This window comes from Martes martes (assembly GCF_963455335.1).
Source record: "Martes martes genome assembly, chromosome: 5".
NCBI classification, from domain to species: domain Eukaryota; kingdom Metazoa; phylum Chordata; class Mammalia; order Carnivora; family Mustelidae; genus Martes; species Martes martes.
In genome coordinates, this window is record NC_137892.1 from 115,378,321 (window position 1) to 115,397,585 (window position 19,265).

At 42.4% G+C, this 19,265-nt stretch overlaps 1 protein-coding gene across 1 annotated transcript in view; it reads left to right on the plus strand.

Moving 5' to 3' along the window:
• The window catches only part of ATP10B (ATPase phospholipid transporting 10B (putative)), a gene marked incomplete at its 3' end in the record, with an annotated part of 106,548 nt that overhangs the window by 71,869 nt on the left and 15,414 nt on the right, over positions 1-19,265 (plus strand). Inside the window, exons 15-20 of the mRNA XM_080804367.1 lie at positions 687-871; positions 5,193-5,514; positions 8,415-8,491; positions 10,506-10,631; positions 17,198-17,398; positions 18,849-18,929. Coding sequence (XP_080660493.1) covers positions 687-871; positions 5,193-5,514; positions 8,415-8,491; positions 10,506-10,631; positions 17,198-17,398; positions 18,849-18,929 — 992 coding nt within the window. The remainder of the gene's footprint in view (positions 1-686; positions 872-5,192; positions 5,515-8,414; positions 8,492-10,505; positions 10,632-17,197; positions 17,399-18,848; positions 18,930-19,265) is intronic.

Below are 19,265 nucleotides of genomic sequence, written 5' to 3' on the forward strand. Positions count from 1 at the left end.
ACCCAGGCGATTTCTCCACACCCCTGCTCAGTCTCTAATCTCATCCCACCTCCCCCAATCTCCAGTCCTTCTCTACAATGATCCTCTTAAAACTCAAAACTGAAAAAAAAAAAAAAAAAAAAAACTCAAAACTGATCCCGTCACTCTCCATCTTAATTCCCTTTAATAGCTTTCTTGTCTACCAAATAAATCCGAAATCCTGTAATGCCCCGACAAAGCTCTGTAGGACCCTGCAGACTTCCTTTCTTCCTGGCCCCATCTCTTACCCTACTCTGCCTTCCTTTCTGTACCTTCTTCTACTCTGACCTCCGGGCCTTCATAGATGCTCATCCCTCTAGCTGGAATTCTCCTCCTTTGCCATTTCTTGGCCTTGTCTTCCAGGTCTGAGCTCCAATGGCACTTTTTAACAAGATTGTCCCTGACTTTCTAGAGGAAGTTCAGGTCTCCTAGTGTATGGCACCCTGGGCTTTTCTTCTCATATAGTTCTGTTATAAATCCTTCTTCAACAAGCTTTTGAGTTACAAGAGGGTAGAGACCGGCTCCATTTCACAGTTGTATGCTGACTGCTTAGCACAGCCTAGGACATGGGAGATAGTTAATAATCACTATCTGGTTTGAGAGGGCTTGAGGGAATTTAAGCAGTTTTTCACGCTAATTGTAAGCTCTGGTGTCTTTGATCACTCCAGGAGCCACTGGGATCGAAGACCGGCTACAGGAAGGGGTTCCAGACACAGTCGCTGCTCTGCGGGAGGCTGGCATCCAGCTCTGGGTCTTGACTGGAGATAAGCAGGAGACAGCAGTCAACATTGCCTATTCCTGCAGATTGTTAGATCAGACTGACACAGTTTACTCCATTAATACAGAAAGTCCGGTGAGACCAAATTAGAGACCAGATGTCCAAGTGCAGAACAGCCTCTAAACCAAAAGAGATAGGCTTATGGGTGGGATTTGGGTACACAGGGAAGCACCCCTGCCCGCAAAATCACTGAACCTTGGAGCTCAGAGGCCCTCAGGAGTCATCCACTTCAACCCCATGCACCACTGGCCAGTTTGTTCACATTACATCCAGTAGTACATGTTAGAAAGTTTTGATCTTCTAACTTCCACCCTTGGCCCAATCTCCACATTTTACAAATGAGGAAACTAAAGACCGTTGGGACTAAGTCACTTGTGAGGGTCACCCTGGTAGTTTCTGACAGAACTAAATCTAGAACACTGGCCTCCCGCCAGGCCAGTGCTATCTGTACCATAACACATTATTTGCTCACAGAACCCCAGTTGTGAGTTTCTTCTACTTTGGATTAACTCTCCCATTGAAAAAGCCCCATTCGCATTAAAATGATTCTGAGTTTAAAATCTCAGCTCCAATTTATGTGTCCATTTGGTTTGCCACAGAATAAAACCTGGAGGGAATGATTCATGAGACAGCATGCTTTGATAGGATGGGAGAGAAAGAGAAAGGGAGAAGCAGAGTCCAAAAACTGCAGTTTTCAACCCCCAGTAAGATTGTGGGCAGCAGGGGATGGGGTTTGGAGAGAGGATTGTGTGAAGTCTGAGGAAGAGTATTCGAAGTTACAATACAATTTTATATTTAGGGGGAAAAAATCTATTTTCACAATGCAAACTGCAGAAAGTGAAGTTTCAACATCTTGGCTGATGACTATGGGAAGGAGGCATTGAGATGTATGCTCCTACCAGAGGGAAGCATGCAGGAAAAGTATCGGAGGGGCGGTGGGAGGAGGGCACGGGGAGGTGTAGGCATACCGTGGGGAAACGGATGGAGAAGAGGGAAAAAGATGGGAACGAACAGCACAGAAAAGGGAGTCAGGGAGGATGCTGGAACCACACTCTTTCAGTTTTGCTTAAGACTGATTGGACCCAGAACAGAGGTTTAGGAGGTTTAAATCTGTTGTGTTTTTTTTCCCCCATAAAGAATCACATACACATTTTTTTTTTAAGTACTGTATACTATGAAAAGTGCCTGAGGCCTTTTGTAAGAATTGGAAAAATTACTTTCTTGTCCAGTGCACAGATTATGCTGTGATTAGATTAAACCCCAATGAATTTTCAAAATGAAAATAATCTTGGGGAAGTCTTTGGCATTAATATTATGCTTAGGAGAGAAATTTTTTTTTCTTTCTAATTTGCTGCTTGCTTGAGTCCTTGATCCCTGTAATAACAGTTGATATCTGCCTGCCCTGCTTACAATGGAAATTCTATTTACAAGGATTATTTCACTCCAGGTGATCCCAGAAGGAGGACATGGGCAAAGTTCTGAGTCAGTCAGACCAAGAGGGATAGAGTGGGCTTTTGTGGTTTTTGTTAAATATAATGTATCCAGGAAGCTGAAGATGTTTAGCAATTAATTAGCCAATGTTCTTAAGGAACAGTGGGTCACATTTCATGTTTTGTTCAGTCACTGTTGATTCATTTAAAGCTGTCTGGGACTCTCTCAGATGGTATCTGAATGTTAGCCCCTGTCCACACCCTAAGCCCACTAAACCTCTAAGATTAGTTTTTTTCACCCCCTTACCTGGCTACAAGGATATGTAAAGCCAGAAACTGGGGAAAGCCATTCCAAATCTCAGATTTACTTAAACCCTAGTTTAATATAATTCTGTATTCAGTGAATAATTTCTCCAAGGGTTTTAATCTGCCTAATTCATTATAAATTGATTTAGGGCTACTATTTCTTTGTTGGGTACCTTAAATCTATAAGCATGTTATGGGACCTCTCTAGGCCTCAGGGTTCACAACCATAAAATGAGAGAATTACTAACCCATCACTGAAAGGGCTGGTCTGTCAAGGAATTTAGAAGGAACTAGAGTATTAGATAGAAATTAATAACAGCAATGATTATTATCATTATTAGTAACATATATCGAAAGCTTAATATGGTCCAGGTACCAAACCTCCCAAAACTTCACTCTCTTCATATGTAAAACAGGGATTAGAAAGACTTATTTCAGAGGCTACTGGCAGGATTATATAAGATCATAGAAGAAAAATACTTATTAGCATAATATTTGTCTTATTAACAAATTACTCCACAATTTAATGGCTGCAAACAACCAATACTTATTATCCCACAGTTTCTGTGGACTAGGAGTCCGGGGGCAGCTTAGCCGGGTGCCTCTGGTTCAGGTCTTTCTGGAGGCTGCATTTAAGCTGTCAGTCAGGGGTATGCGCTCATCTGAAGGCTCAACCGGTAGGTTGTTTGGACATGGAGAGAAGCCTTTCTTCCGAGCTCACAAACATGATTGCTGGCAAACTTCAGTTCCTCACCACATGGGCCTCTCCACAGAGCTGCTTCACGACATGGCAGCTGCTTTCCCCCACAGCAAGCCATCCAAGAGAGAGAGAGAAAAGAGTGCCAATTTGGAAGCCAAGGTCTTTTTATAAGCTAATCTGGAAGAGACTTCCCATCACTTTTGCAGAATTCTTAACATTAGAAAGGAATTGCTAGATGTGGCTCACACCCAAGGGAAGGGATTAGACAGGGGCATGCATCCCAGGAGGGCAGAGATCATTGAGAACCATCTTAGGGGCTCCCTACCACAGTGCCTACCATATACTAAAGGTTAAATGAATGGTAACTATTTGGTTATTATATCACAATTTGAAATAAGTAAATTCAGAGATTTTGAAACTTATATCTCCAATGACTTCCTGCAACCATATGTTGGAGAAATTTATATAATTTGTGTCTGCCCCAACTCCCAGCATGGACTATCTTGATCTCTTTCCCAGATAAGTGCTTCAGGCATAACCACCCACTCCTGGAACTACTTCCTATTACCCCTCTAGGTTCTGGGCATACCCTATTGCTTGCAACACTCAATTTAGCATCCCCTAAGGGAAGACTCGGGAATGATTATCTGCAGTTCTACTCACTCCAGAGTAAATGACTCCAAATATTCTCAGAAGCTTCTACATTAATGGCCCCCAAACCTATCATATCAGAATAGTCTTCACAGTTTTTGCCTAAATCCACATATTACCTGTATTGTTTTTTTTATTTAATGGTTTCATTTAAATTGACTGACTTTAAACATTTACATTTATTTTTAGAAATTTTTTAGCACTACAGTAAATGAAAATCATCCTTGCCATGAATAAAAGAACACTGCTAAATAGAGATCCTGTGGACAAAATCAGAGAGGGAGATAAATCATAAGAGACTCTTAATCATAGGAAACAAACTGAGGGTTGCTGGAGGGGAGAGGGATGGAGGGATGGGGTTACTGGGTGATAGGCATTAAGGAAGGCACTTGATGTGATGAGTATTGGGTATTATATAAGACTGATGAATCACTGACCTCTACCTCTGAAACTAATATTATATGTTAATTAATTGAATTTAAATTTTTAAAAAGCTTATTAAAAAAACAAAACAGAAAAATAAAGATTATGTGAAAAAAACAATGCTATTAAAATTGATGATAGAGTTGACTGCCACAACTTTTCTCTATCTTTATTTGAAAGTAATGTTGCAAAATCTAAAGAGGTACAAAGGATATATTTAGAACCAAAAGGTGACTTTATCTCTGATACAATCAAAAGTAAAAGAGGAAAATTGATAAAAGCAAATAAATTCTTCACTAGGTTTCAAGGTAAACATCAGAAAAAATCAGTGAGAAGTTTCTTTACATCATTAAGATGTTCACATTCATAGTCAGTTTTAATCTATATGACCAACACATTCATGCCAACAGATAAACATATGATGTATTTTATTTTAATTAAAAGCCATAATTTTGGTAATAATGATCTGCCTCCAATAGTAAGTTGGGTGAGCGAGGGCAAGTTACTAATGATTTCACTGTTTCAGTTGCCTCATCACTCAATTTCCTCAGGAGAACTAAAATCACTTGTGAGAAAAAGAAAGCACAATACCATCATGACATTATTTATTAGCTTATACCATTCCTGTATCAGTCCCCATCTTGCTGAACTACTTCTACTCCCATTCCCTAGCCATCTCTCTTTTGCCATTAATCTGCTTCCAAATTAACATTGCTTTGATGCCTTTTGAAATATTGCAGAGAAACAAGAGAAATCAGAGAATGCTTCCTGAGTAATCTCTATGGTGATAGTTTCGTAACTATTTTACTAAAGGATAAAGTGAAATCTTTAACCTACATTTCCAGTGTTGCTTACTAATACCATATTTATTATTCTGACTCTATAGGAAACTTGTGAATCCATCCTCAGCTGTGCACTGGAAGAAGTAAAGCAATTTCATGGACCACAGAAGCCAGACCCCAAGCTCTTTGGGTTCTGTCTACCTTCTGAGACACTACCTCCCTCCTCAAGAGCTGCCGTTCCAGAAGTTGGATTGGTCATCGATGGGAAGACATTGAATGCCATTTTCCAGGGAAAACTGGAGATGAAATTTTTGGAGTTGACGCAGTACTGCCGGTCTGTCCTATGCTGCCGTTCCACCCCGCTCCAGAAGAGTATGATAGTCAAGTTGGTGCGAGACAAGTTGAGCGTCATGACCCTTTCCATAGGTACCTATCATGCAGAGATGTGGGTGCAGCCTATAAGGCTGATCTGGCAAGAGGCCTGGGCCAGAGGTGGAAGGTCATGTGTCAAAGTCAAGATACCCAGGCTGAGGATCACTGTCTTAGACTGAGAGAATTCAAAGTGACAGCCAAGACTGGCAGCTGGGAGATGAAGCAGAGGCTAAGCAGAGTGGGAGAGTAAATCAAAGTTCTCAGGATAAGCAGATCACTAAGGAAAACTTAGGACTTGAATGGAGGTTAAAGCCAGAAGGAGCCTCAAATTCAGACCATTCACATAACTCAGTAATATACATTCAGGCCAATTCAGTTCTGGGATACAGCCCATTCCCCTTTAGATACTTAACAGCGGCCATAATAACATAAACATCAGGTGTTTGTGGATTTGATATTCTGCAGAGTGTTGATGGCTTGTGGGGAGATTGTAGAAGTTGAGCCTATCCCATATGTTCATTCTGAAATACAAGGCCCAGCACAAAGCAAACACTCAATGAATGCAGACCTGTTGGTTGATGAAGAAATTCCTCATAGGACCCTAAACTTTAAACATGATTAAGGCAGAGAAATCAAAACTGTACCTATATCAAACCTTCCAGGGACAAGCAAACCTGGTTTCCAAGAATCTTCACAATCTGGTCTCCACTAACCCTCTAGCCACATCCTTCACCACAGCTACTGTCTGTTCCCCAACATCTGGCACTCCATGCTCTAACCGGATGGAACTGATTGCCATTGTCCATGAGCCTTGTCCTATCTCTCTCACTCCCGGGCCTTTGCATTTGCCACGCTATTTCCTCTGTAAAACACCCCTTATTCCAATCCCATCTAACCTTCCTTGTCTCTGGGAACTCCTGCAGCACACAGCCCTCAGAGCTGCAGAGCACTGATATGCTTTCTGCAATGGCCTGCCCAGGAGACCAGGAGTTCCTTGAATAGTGGGAACCGTATCAGTCTTATCATTTTGTCTGTGCTCTGCACATACGAAGCACATAGTAAACATTACATTCATTTAGGGATATTCCTACAGATGGTTCCAGGTTCTATCCTTCCTACACAGACATAGAAAGAGAGTTTCCTTCCTGGCATTTCAAATTAAGAAGCCTATTTGCACATTGTTTTTTCTCCCAGTCTTCAGGTGAAAGCAATTCAAACCAAAAAAAGGGTGAGGGGGAGGCATAGGCAAAAAGGGAGAAAAGCTTTAGCAACTGCATCCTGATTTTATTCCCCAAATTGTCCTCGTCAGAACTTTAAACACACACAAGGCAACAGCCCAGGACTAACTTTCTGAGGTAAGAAATTGGCTCCACTGCCACAGAAGCAGAAAAAAAACCCAGCAGGGTGAGTTATGGCATGATTCCATACCTCTACTTCCACTGGTTTGCTAACAGAAGAAGTTAAAGAGTAGATTTGTTCTCCATGGGGAAGAAGAAAATAAATAATGATCATTAAAGAATAATGGCTACTTACATTCATAAAGTTTTAAAGATTAATTTCATTGCCAAATAACAAAGGAAAGAAAATTCTCTCCCCGATTCCATATTCTCCATGTTATCTAATATATATTTAAATGCATTCTATTATGAGAACCTACTAGAAAAAGAGGTGGGGCCAGGAGGAGAATGAAGGCAATGCAAGCCACAAACCATGGCCGCCAGGCTGAATCCAGCCCACTACATGCTTTTGCAGGGATATGAGAATGACTTTTATGTTTTTAACTGTGAACTGTGTACAAGACTATTCACCTTTCAGCAAGAAGAGTTGTTCAGTTTTGCTTCTTGGCCCACAGAGCCTAAAATATTTACTATCTGGCCCCTTATAGAAAAAGTTTGCTAATCTCTAGTCTGAAAGATAAAGCTTTGGGAAAAGCCAGGTTTGTAAGGAAAGCCTCACTGTGTAGAGCTGTGCTGTGTAAAATGGTTGCTACCTAGCTATATATAGGTATTGAAATTTATAATTAAATAGAATTTCACCAGCCACATTTCGAAAGTCACATGGGGCTCGTGGTCTCCATATTAGACAGTAAAGATAGATGATATTTCCATCCTCACTGAAAAACTATATGACAGTGCTGGACGCTGTTTGTGTATTTTTGTGCCCTAACCTCCAATTTCCTGAAATAAACACCTTAGCTCGTTAAATGGGAACACAGTGTGACTAAATGTTCCTCAACTAAAAAAAAAAAAAAAATCAGTCAATCCCATTTTCCTATATTCAGAAACAAAACCAAACACCATCCCCATTTTTGGACACCATTGCCAATCTGATGATTTAGCTGTCCAGACCTTCCAATGGTCTTAATACGGTAAATATTTTAGCTTCTACTGAGTTAGGAAAGGTAGCAAAGATCTTCATGCCAATGTTCCTGGGCCCCTTCCCTAGCTTGGTTTACCCTTGCAGAATCTCTGTGTTGCTCAGATTCTCCATTTGCTCATTAGTGAAGTCCACTGTAACATTTGTGAAGGCCTTTTATTGTAAACTGCAAAGCCATGCCCCAGCCTCACTCACTACTTTATTCCCAATACCTAATATTGTGCCTAGACAAAAGGTACAATAAACATTTGTCAAATAATAGAGCTTCTTGTCAAAGAAGAAAAGGCTACAGTGAGTGCTGTGAAGTGTGTAAACCTGGCGATTCACAGACCTGTACCTCTGGGGCTAATAATACATTATATGTTAACAAAAAAATTTTAAAATTAAAAAAAAGAAGAAGAAGAAAAGACCTCTCTCAGGCCAAATACTATAGCGATGACTTTTCTTGTAGGACTATTCAGAGCAATGTTAAATGTATTCAATTATGTACAAAAGGGGAGACTTAAGAGCCATTCGTGTAACACCCTTTTAGCAGTTAGACCAGGAATAAAGACACCTCATGATCTCTCTTCTTTCAGGTGATGGAGCAAATGACGTAAGCATGATTCAAGCTGCTGATATTGGAATTGGAATATCTGGACAGGAAGGCATGCAGGTACTGTTCCTCTCAATTATTCTCATTTCTTCCCTCTCTTTGACCCTTTTTGGAGAGTTATGGAATTCCGCCCCCCCACCCCCCCGCAGTGTTGGAGGATCTTCTCCCCAAGAGGTTTGCAGAATTATCATCTGAAAATCACAGGGCTTCCGTACCTATACAACCTCCATCACTATATCCTTTGCTGCCCAGTCCTTCTGATACAGAGGAAAATTAAAGGATGCTTAGCCTTTTGGGGGGGGGTGCAAAAAAGGTGGTTTTATTAAGGCATGGGGAAAGGACCCGCGGGCAGAAAGAGCTGCACCAAGGTCATGGGGAGTGGCCCATTATATACTTTCAAGTTGGGAGGGAGTTAAGGATAGCATAAGTCCCTAGGGAATTTTGGAAGTAAAGTTTCCAGGACCTTGAGGGGGCTTAGCTTGTTTACAGTCAGCAATACCTGTATTCTAAAGTCTCTCTGAATGGGAGAGCTAAGCTTTCTACTGACTCCGTTCTTCCTCTCTGTAACCTCTATCCACATCCAAGAGTGCAGTGCCCTCCATGAGCAGTGACAGATATAAGGACTTTTGAAAACATTTTTCAATTGCCATTTTAGTCTTGATGGCTAGATTGACCTATAAATTGTAAGGTACACTTACTAAGTCAAAATTCAGTTTGGGATAAGCATACTAGCTTGAGCTACTAACGTTTCCCACTAAAACAGACCCCACTTTGTGGTTTTGAACCATTAACAACTATATACCCACCACTAGTAAAGACAGGAGGCATTGCCTAAATTTGTTGGTGAGGATGAGAGAACACAGTTACCTTTTGAGTTTCTTCCATAAGCCAGCACTGTACTAGGTACCTCGCATTTATTATTTCAATTGATTTGAACAATCACATCCCTGTGTTAGGAATTATTATTCCTTCTTTTTTTCCTAGATGAAACTGATGCTGGGAAAGGTTAAACAGCCTGACCGAGACTTATACCAGGGTCCATAACCAGGCACTTTCAAACCTCATAGTTCTTTTTTTAAAATTAACATATAATGTATTATTTGTTTTAGGGGTTCAGGTCTGTGATTCATCAGTTTTACACAATTCACAGCACTCACCATAGCACATACCCTCCCCAATGTCCATCACCCAGCTACCCCATCCCTCCCACTTCCCTCCCCTCCAGCAACCCTCAGTTTGTTTCCTGAGATTAAGTCCCTTATGGTTTGTCTCCCTCTCTGGTTTCATGTTGTTTCATTTTTCCCTCCCTTCCCCTATGATCCTCTGTCTTATTTCTCAAATTCCTCAAATCAGTGAGATCATATGATAATTGTCTTTCTCTGAATGACTTATTTCGATTAGGGTAATACCCTCTAGTTCCATCCATGTCATTGCAAATGGCAAGATTTCGGGGGTTTTAATGGCTGCGAAGTATTCCATTATATGTATATACACCACATCTTCTTTATCCATCTGTTGGACATCTAGACTCTTTCCATAGTTTCAAACCTCATACTCTTAAGAGTACCATGAACTATGTCCTGTTCTGAATAATCCCAAGGGCAGAAGACACAGTTCATCTCCATGTAAAGGAAGAGCTATCCCGCCATTAGCTCCATGTGAGGGTGGAGCAAATGCTCTTCCGCAGGAGGCAACCAGGGTGTTGAGAGGTGGGAGCCTTTTCTGCATGGACGCCGCTACTTTCCGGTTAGCCATCGCATCTCTAGCATGGTACCAACACGTTTTAGGCCACAGCTAATGTTTAATCAGATAAATGAAAGGAAACGAAAGGCCAGACTAGACCACTAATTCTTTACAAGCTGCCTCTCTTGGATTTGAGTGAGGTTTGGATTTTTCAGAAGAAAGGATGGGAGATGTCCAATTCCAAAGAGCCACCCTAGGTGCCACTTAATAACAAAGGGTCTTTTTGGCCCTACCAGGTACAGACCTAGAACAAAGCAGAGCCCTCAAGGGGGACTCTTTGGCTCACTGGTGGCCATGGATAGAAGCTGATGTCTCTGTTCTGCCCTCTCAGGCTGTTATGGCCAGCGACTTTGCCATATCCCGCTTCAGACACCTCAAGAAGCTGCTGCTTGTGCATGGCCACTGGTGTTACTCGCGCCTGGCCAGGATGGTGGTGTACTACTTCTACAAGAATGTGGTGAGTAGCCCTATGGGAGCCTCTTGTGCAGGCCTTGGTAGGCCCTGCCAGGGGACCCGCTCCTACCACGGCGGTAAGACAAACAAGCTCAGCATAAGGGAATGAGTCAGGCCGGGCTAGATTTTGAATCCTGAAACCTTCCTACTAGCTCCGTGAACTTGAGCAATGTAACTCACTTCTCTGGGTCTCAGTTTCTTCTTTTGTGACATTATTGTGAGCATTAGCAACACTGTATGGAAAGCACCTGGTACATAGAAGGCAGCATGCGTGGTTACAAGCATGGACTTTTGAGTCAAACATATTTGTTTCAAGTCTAGGCTCTTTTATTTGGTAATGGCCTTATTCCATATTTTTACCATCTGTAAAATGGGAATGATAATAGTACCTTTCTCCTATATTTACTAGAAGGATTAAAGGAGAGCTTGTATATAAAGTGATTAGCACATAGTAATCACCCTATAGAGTCAGCCATCATTTTTATCATTGCTATTGCCATTGCTCTTAGATGGGCTCCATAAATGAGATTTACTTTCTGACTACAAGAAAAAAGGACTCGAAGAATAATTAGCCTGACACGTATCTTAAATTTTCTCCCCAGATAGAGCCATCCCAATGCAAGCACTATACCCCATGCCTTGGGAAAGTACAGGTTTAAGACTGGAGTCCCTGGCTTCACCTGATACATAGTATCATTTCAGCTTCCCCAGCCTTCCCAGCAGGGAATTCACTGAGGTCAGGACATTAAATAAAATGTCTCATGGCAAAAATGTTTGGATTGGGGAGATCATCTGGGTTTTCGTCTTGCCTGACTCTAGCATACTGTGTGAACTCAGAAGTTACTTAACCTCTCTGAGCCTTGGTTTCCTCATCAATAATATGGAGACACTAGGACTCCCTCTGTCCCTAGAAGTATTATCAAGAGACTTTAGTGTCAGAGCTCAGGAAAGCATGTGACACTATACAATCATAAGAGGTAACATTGTTTCTCCTAAAAAATACCTCCATTTCTGTCTTGTTGATAAGAGCCCAAAGCAGGCACACCTTAACTGAGGCATTATAACTTTCAGAGGCTCTTATTTGAAAAGCCCTTGATTAACAATGGATATTGGAAGAAGCCAGAACATTGCTGTACTAAGGGAACAAGGGGCCTGAGTTTTCATTACCTAGTTCAAGGACCTTTGAATAATCCCCAAGAGTCTCCAAATAGAATCCGATTCCTGTTTGCATAAGGGAAAAGGGAGGATTAAGAGTTGAGTGATGAGTAGAGTGATGTCAGAGAAACGCGTTAGCCAAGTAGCAGCTGCAAAATTGTATTTTGTCCCCTTGTTCCATTCTCCCAGTCCTGATTTAGGCACTGTCACAGTTGCCCTCCCTCAAGAGTGAACATTTTTGTGCAAAGTTCAATGTATATGTAAATAAACAGCATGACAAAAAATAATGTAAATTCGATAAACTGCATGGTAATATTCAGCCAGTCTATGCAAACAAGTCACTCTATTTAACTTGAAACTCACTCTGGGCATGAAAGACTGTTTACTTAGAATTCAAAATGCCCGTTTAATTTTTTTTTTCTTGCCTCCAAAGGAGCTGTTCTTTGAATAAGCACAACCTCTTCTCCGCATTAAATTTGTGAAATAGAAAAGGAAATGTTTCCAGCCAGCCATGCTTTCAAAGCTTAAATGGTATTTATTTCCAGCCTGATGCCGTGCTCGAAATTGTGATACTGATGCCGCATTATCTCCCCCATTGCAATTAGAGGGTGGAGAACTATGACTTCCACATCCGAAACCAATTTCAGAGGGGATTAAAACCCTGCCTGCTCTGAAATTTGAACAATGAATTAATTACTGCACTGTAGCTTCTTGGGAGGAAAACGCAGGCTCCCCTCTCAGTGATGCCGTCACCAGGTTCTGGGCGTCCCCTCCGTAGGGCAGAGATTCCAGCGGATGGAAGCAGAAGCAAGCAAGGTCCTAACAGGGCCTGCGGAGGAAGAAAACACTTCAGTGTTAAATTCCAGGATATTGTTGGGACAATGGAACAACGACTGATTTCGTTTATTCAAATCATTATTGAACATCTCTGTCCCTGCCTCCTGAGGCTGACAGTCTAAATCAGGGCTCAGTGAGCTTGTTCTGCAAAGGGCCAAGTAAGAAATACTGTCGGCTTTGCAGGCCGCATAGTCCATGTTACCTACTCCCCATCTGACCTACTCAACTCTGCTGTGGCAACATGAAAGCAAACTATAGACAACATGCAAATGAATCGATGTGGCTGTGTCCCAACAAAACCTGATTTATGGCCAGATTTGGTCTGTAGGAAGCGGTTTGTCATCTCCTGGGCTCCATAAGTCTTACTTCTCAAAATGTGGTTTCTGGACCAGAAGCATTATCATCACCTAGATGCTAGTTAGAAATGCAGGTCCTTAGAACTGCATCCTGGGACTACAATCTCAGAATGTCGCTTAGTAAGATCCCCAGCTAATTTGTATGCACCTTAAAGATTAAGAAGTACTACTATAGGAAAAGAAGTATTACTATACTAAAAGAAAAGAAAAAATACTTTACAATATTTTCTTAGGCACATCTCCCTCGAAGAAGGTCAGGGTGCTAAGGACATATCACCAGGAGATTCTTGACCTAATCAGTTAGAAAGAAAGTAACATTTAAGCCAGGACCAAAAAGAAGAGCTAGAACTATGAATTTGCCAGTTTCCTTGCCAAGAAGGAGAGGCTTGACAACCTGAGTCTTCAGGGCGGGGTGGGAGGGTGGGGGAACCAGGTGGTGGGTATTAGGGAGGGCACAGATTGCATGGAGCACTGGGTGTGGTGAAAAAACAATGAATACTGTTACGCTGAAAATAAATAAAAAATTAAAAAAAAAAAAGAAAATATTTTAGGCGGTTTATAATTTTATATCATATACTATATCTAATTCCAAAAAAAGAGATGAAAGTGACTTATAGTAAAAACAGAGGCAATAGAGAAGCAAGAATGGAAATTTATAAGAGTATGGAGCAGAATTACAGAAAGGAAAGAAACCAGTTGTACCAGGAACCTGGGTTAAGATGCTAAATATTAAATGTCTGGTTAAAACAAGCAGACCAGTTCTCCAGGAGGAACACTCTCTCTTTGCATCAATTTGTCAAGCAAACCTTTAGAAGGTCACATAAAAACCTTCAAGAAACTGTCTTCTGTGGCATTTTTGTTGGAAATGAAAATTAACCTCCATATGGTAACTTTTTCTAACAACCCTTGATAAATCAGTACTAAATTATAATTCGGTAAGAATGGTTCTATGGAAAAACGAGCCAGTGATATCCAAGCAGTGTTCTCTCCCTTTGGCTAGGGATTAAAACCCTTCGATACTGCCCATGTGTGAAGTGTAAAGCAAGGAGCTCAGTAAATGCTAGTTTTCCAACACCCAGGTCCCCAGAGTTCTCCACACCACTCTTGATTGCCGTAGTGTCCTTGGTACTTAGCACAGCTGGTTAATGTTTGGCATAGCATCATTAGCATTAACATCCACCAACATCCATAGGGAACCAACCACATACAGGCACTGTCCTAAGAACTTTACATATGTATATAACTCTGAGAGCTACGGGTAGTATTGGGGTTAAGAGCATATGTGCTAGAACCAGACTGGGTTCAAATCCCAGCCCCAGTCTGCTACTTAACAGCAATGTGGCCTTGAGTAACTTATTCAGCTCTGTGTCTCAGTCTTTTCACCTGTGAAAGGGGGATACTACCTAACTCACAGGGTTATTATGTGCATAAATGAGTTAATATGTGTGAGGTACCCCGTAAATCCTCCATCAGCCCTGATGGGGGTAGGGACAGTTATTATCCATCTATAGATGTGGTAGCTGAAAGCCAGAGGGGTTACCCAGATCACACAGCTAAGTACATCACAGAATCAGGATGGGACCTAGTTCTACTGTACTCCAAAATCCCCAGACTGAATGTCCTCACCGCCATGGCATACAGTGTCTCCCAGAGGTCCAAGCACCCTGTTCTCCAGCAGTTGCCAAATTCTTTGTGTGTTTTCTGCTGTCCAAGCATCTCTAGCACCGTGTCTCAACATAAATTGTTCAAGAAATATCATGTGATATCACACTTGACCGGAGAGCTCCAGACAGCCTCCAATACCAGCCAGTCACTGCTCTCTTCCTCCTTTAGCTTAGACTATGGCTGGAGCTTGGGTGAAAACTGGGTCAAGCATCATAGAATCTACCAGATAAGCTTGTACAACTTAAAGGCTGCAATTTGGAGAGGAAAGATTGAGGCTTGGAGTCAGAAAGACCAGATCTACAATGCAAATATCAGACGATGGCCTACAGCTGGCAAACTTGCTGCCTTGCTCTCTTGGCCCCCATGGCGGAAACTGCCAATCACAGCATTCTGTGTTCAGTACTTTCCCACTCTGGGATGGATCCACCTGGCCTCTCATGGTGTAGGATAAACGACTCTAGACATTAGTGCTGGAGACTGAGCTGTAGTCTCAGATCTTGAATTGGTTTTAACAAGAGCATCCACTTCCCCCATCGTGCTTATGAGGGTGGACTCTAGAGCCAGAACATCTGAGCTTGAGCTCCAGTCTGTTACTTAATAGCTGTCTACTGCCAAGGCAAGGACTCTGGGGCTCAGTTTCCTCAACTGTAAAATGAGAGTAGTGGTGACTGCCTCATGGGGCTGTTAGGTGGCTCATGGGTCAGAACAGAGTTTAGCAAATAGTAAGAGCTTTGGGTGTTTGTGTTGCTATTAGTAGCCTCATCTGTGAGATGGTCTCACTTCCAGCTCTGGCATCCTAGGCTTCTACAACTTCAAGTCACAGTTCCAGCCCCCAAGGGTATTTGGTACAATCACTTAGCCTATCTGAGCTGCTCAGTCTACCTACGTGGAAGGGAGATAAGCTACGGTCTTGCCCATCTTGCTGGGGAGGGAGAAGTAAGGCAAGGTTCTCAAAGGGAAAAAAAAAAAAGAAAAGAAAAGAAAGAGGTCAAAGCCTCATACAGCTGCTGAATGCTAATACCAAGGGGATTTCAGTGTTTCATGTTCCTCTTAAGCCAACCATGTTAAGGTGCACAAGTGGTTGTTGTTGATCTCAAGACTCAAAGTCTGCCCATAGTATATTTCAAACCTACCCACAGCACAGCAAACAGATTGAGCCTTCTCGTGCCTTCTGACAGAAAGATGCAAGGTCCAGGATATCTCAGGGCACCAGGATCTCTTTCAGAGCCAAGAAACATCCCACAGTTCCCCTGAGCAGAAAAGCCAACGGATGGAGCTCCTTAGCTAGAATCTCTCCGTTAGCACTGTTACTGTATAATCCAATAGGAGATTAAGAAAGTTTGGGGGTGGTCAAAGAGAAAGAGCTTCGAAAACTCAGATGCTGGTTGTGTGACTTTCTAGCTCTGAACTTGGACAAGAGGTAATTGAGTATCTGAAAACCTCAGAGTCCTTGTCAGTCAAGTATGGCTAATAACATCATCATCAAGATATAACATTAATATAATATGTACTATTTTTTTATTAGCAATAAGCTTTCAAGATTCTTGGGACAAATTAGGTCTATGGCACACCTAATGTACTATATACTAAAATAATATAATATATATCACACACCTGGCACAAATAGAAGCTTTAGTAATGATCATTGGTGTTACTAGAATTAACATGTCCATATTATTAAAATTCTAGAGACCCTCTTCAAAATAACCCTGGCCCAACAGTCAGAACATGAACATTCTAATTTGTACACAAACCTGCTGAATGATTTCTCCTAATACATTTCACCCTTCGGTGCCTCAGTCACACAGGCCTGAGAAGTACTAGTCCTCACTCTGGGAGCAGCAGCTTATGTGACCACCTTGGTCAGGTTACCAAACCATATCACAGTGTGGTAGGCAATACTAGTGACCCAGCCCATCCCAGGGTGGGGTGCTTTTGAGTGGGAAACAGCTTTAGAAAGCATAAAGAAACAGGGAGAAGATTTCTTACTTACCCTTCTGAGTTGCATGACCATTAGGAAAATAGTATAAGGAAAACCTCATGAAATTCTCTTCCCACCAGGCTGCCTGCCCATGGTCCAGTCTTTCTATGATTCCTTCCCCAGGAGCGCCCCCTTCTTTTTCCACACTGCTACTCATAATAACTACCTTATCCCATGCCAGGTCTAGGAACGACTGCTCCTGTATGAAAGACGGCAAGGTGATGTTCAGAAACGTTAAGCAATTTGCTCCAGGTGACACAGCTAGTAAGTGGCAGACCTGGAAATTCCAAACGAACCTTTTCTGCCTCCACAACCCGTGCTGTTAACCAGCACAGTGAACTTACCTTAACAAGTTGGTGTAGTTCCCTTCAGGTCCTAACTCACATTCATAGGAGGTGTAGCGGCAGCTGCTACTCTAAGGATTAGTTACCTCTGACCCTTACACAACTCTGCGTGTCACAAATGAGAAAACAGAAGCTCCGAGTCAGCGTTGTGACTTGTCAGAGGCTCCTAAGCAGCCGTTGGTGACCACCGCCCATGGGTCCTCACTCACAAGGCCACACTCTCTGCCTGCAGTGCTACGTCAACCTGCTCTTCTGGTACCAGTTTTTCTGTGGTTTCTCTGGCTCCACCATGATCGATTACTGGCAGATGATATTCTTCAATCTCTTCTTCACGTCCTTGCCTCCTCTCATCTTCGGAGTCCTCGATAAAGACATCTCTGCAGAAACACTCCTGGCGTTGCCTGAGCTGTACAAGAGTGGCCAAAACTCTGAGGTAAGGTGGAGAGGCCCCAGCTCCTCCCTGCTGGTGTCAGAGAGGGAGCACTGACCTGGGGTCGGGGGCCTTGCACCCCCGTCACCACTCTGCCTCTTTCCTCCCATGTGACCCACTCCCCATTCCTGGCCTGTTCCTCATTTGCTGTGGAGGGTGATAGATCAGACCAGTGGGTATTTTTCTTTTTAGTTATTTCTTAATTATATCACATGTTAACATGGGACTGCCCTAGTTGCATGGGAAGAGGCTGCCATTCTGCCAGTCTTCAGCTGGCCCCTTTCTCCAGGCCTTTGACAAGGCTTAGGTTGGGAACCCCTGGGATTAAAAGCTAGTTTGCTCAACACTGGGTGAGGTATTCATAAATGAAGGCTTCTACCTCATGTCAGGAAAGAAAGATTAGAATTCAAGTTTATACATACTCTGGAATTTGCGGGTAGCCCATAGACTAAAGAAGGGCTAGGAAACCATCAGGATGGTTTCCTAGAAGGCAGAAAGAGGTCACACTGACACCCTGAATGGTTTGGAGGAGTCAGACCACAGGCACTCCAGGTGATCCAATTTGCACAGACACAGCCCAGAGATTGGATGGAAGAGACAGACAGGGAAACTGATGGCCTTGAAGGAAGAGTTCCGGGAAAAGGGACATTAAATGCATGAGAATACCTCTGGGCCTGGGAGAAAGGTGTTTGAGAGCTAGTAATGTTTTGTGGACAGCCAACAAAGAACCAAACCCAGTCCTAACCCCAAAATGGGAGGAGAGCAACAGAGCTACCCTAGCACATCAGGCGAGAGAGACACAGTGATGGCACACGTACACCCAGAGCTCCTCTGATTTTTCCCCTCCTGCTGATGTGCTAGATGTATAATGTATTCCTTGAGTATCTAACAGTAAGAGAAGTTAATACAGCAAAAACAAACTGAGAACAGTTTCACTTTTCTAGGGAGGACAGGAAGAGGGAAGCACAAAATGAGAACACTTGTCTCTGAAGCCACTGAGCCCTGTCTGTTGGAAACCTGTGATTCTGGACTGGGATGGACAGCTCCCTTTCAGATGTTATGTAGAAATCTTAGAATCTCTAAACTTACCAAGTGTGTATTAACACTAGTGATGTGCTAATGAATGGTAGTTGTTAATACCTGAGCACTTCCTGGGGACGAAAGCACAATTGCATTTAGATTTCTCAAAACCCAAGGAGATAGTTGATGTTGTTTTTACCCTTTTTGTGGAAGCAGCAGCAGTTATCAAAGCAGTTTAGTAACTTTCACAAGGTCATACAGTGAGTGGCACAGCTAGGACTTGAACTAAGGTCTGTCATCCCCAGGTCTATACTCTTAATTTTTCCATCCTATTGCCTCTAAGAACACTGTAAACACCATATTGTCTGTCCAGGTAGCACAAGAAAGTTGCTTACAAAGAATGGAGGCTAGTTGATGTGTTTTTTCCTGGCAGTGCTACAACCCGATGACTTTCTGGATTTCCATAGTGGATGCATTCTACCAGAGCCTTGTCTGTTTCTTCATTCCTTACCTGGTAAGTTCTATAATCCCATTCTAACTATACAAATCACAGAGTGGAACTGGTCCTGTTAATATGAAACACTGCAGCACAGAGGCCCCATCTGCAGACTATATCCAATGCAGTATTTGAAAAATCAGACTACTTTACCAAAACATCTCAATTTTTGCTAGCTTTTGAGAAACTGGAAGCTACCATTACACTGGGTCATTTTTCCCACATGGCAAAAACCCAGAATTGACTCACAGCCCTGGTAGATGGGGTGTATGTTCTCCAGTTTGCCATAGTCCCTACCACTCCCTTCTGTCTTATACCTAGCCTTCTACACTCCTTTACCATTTCTTACTTGAA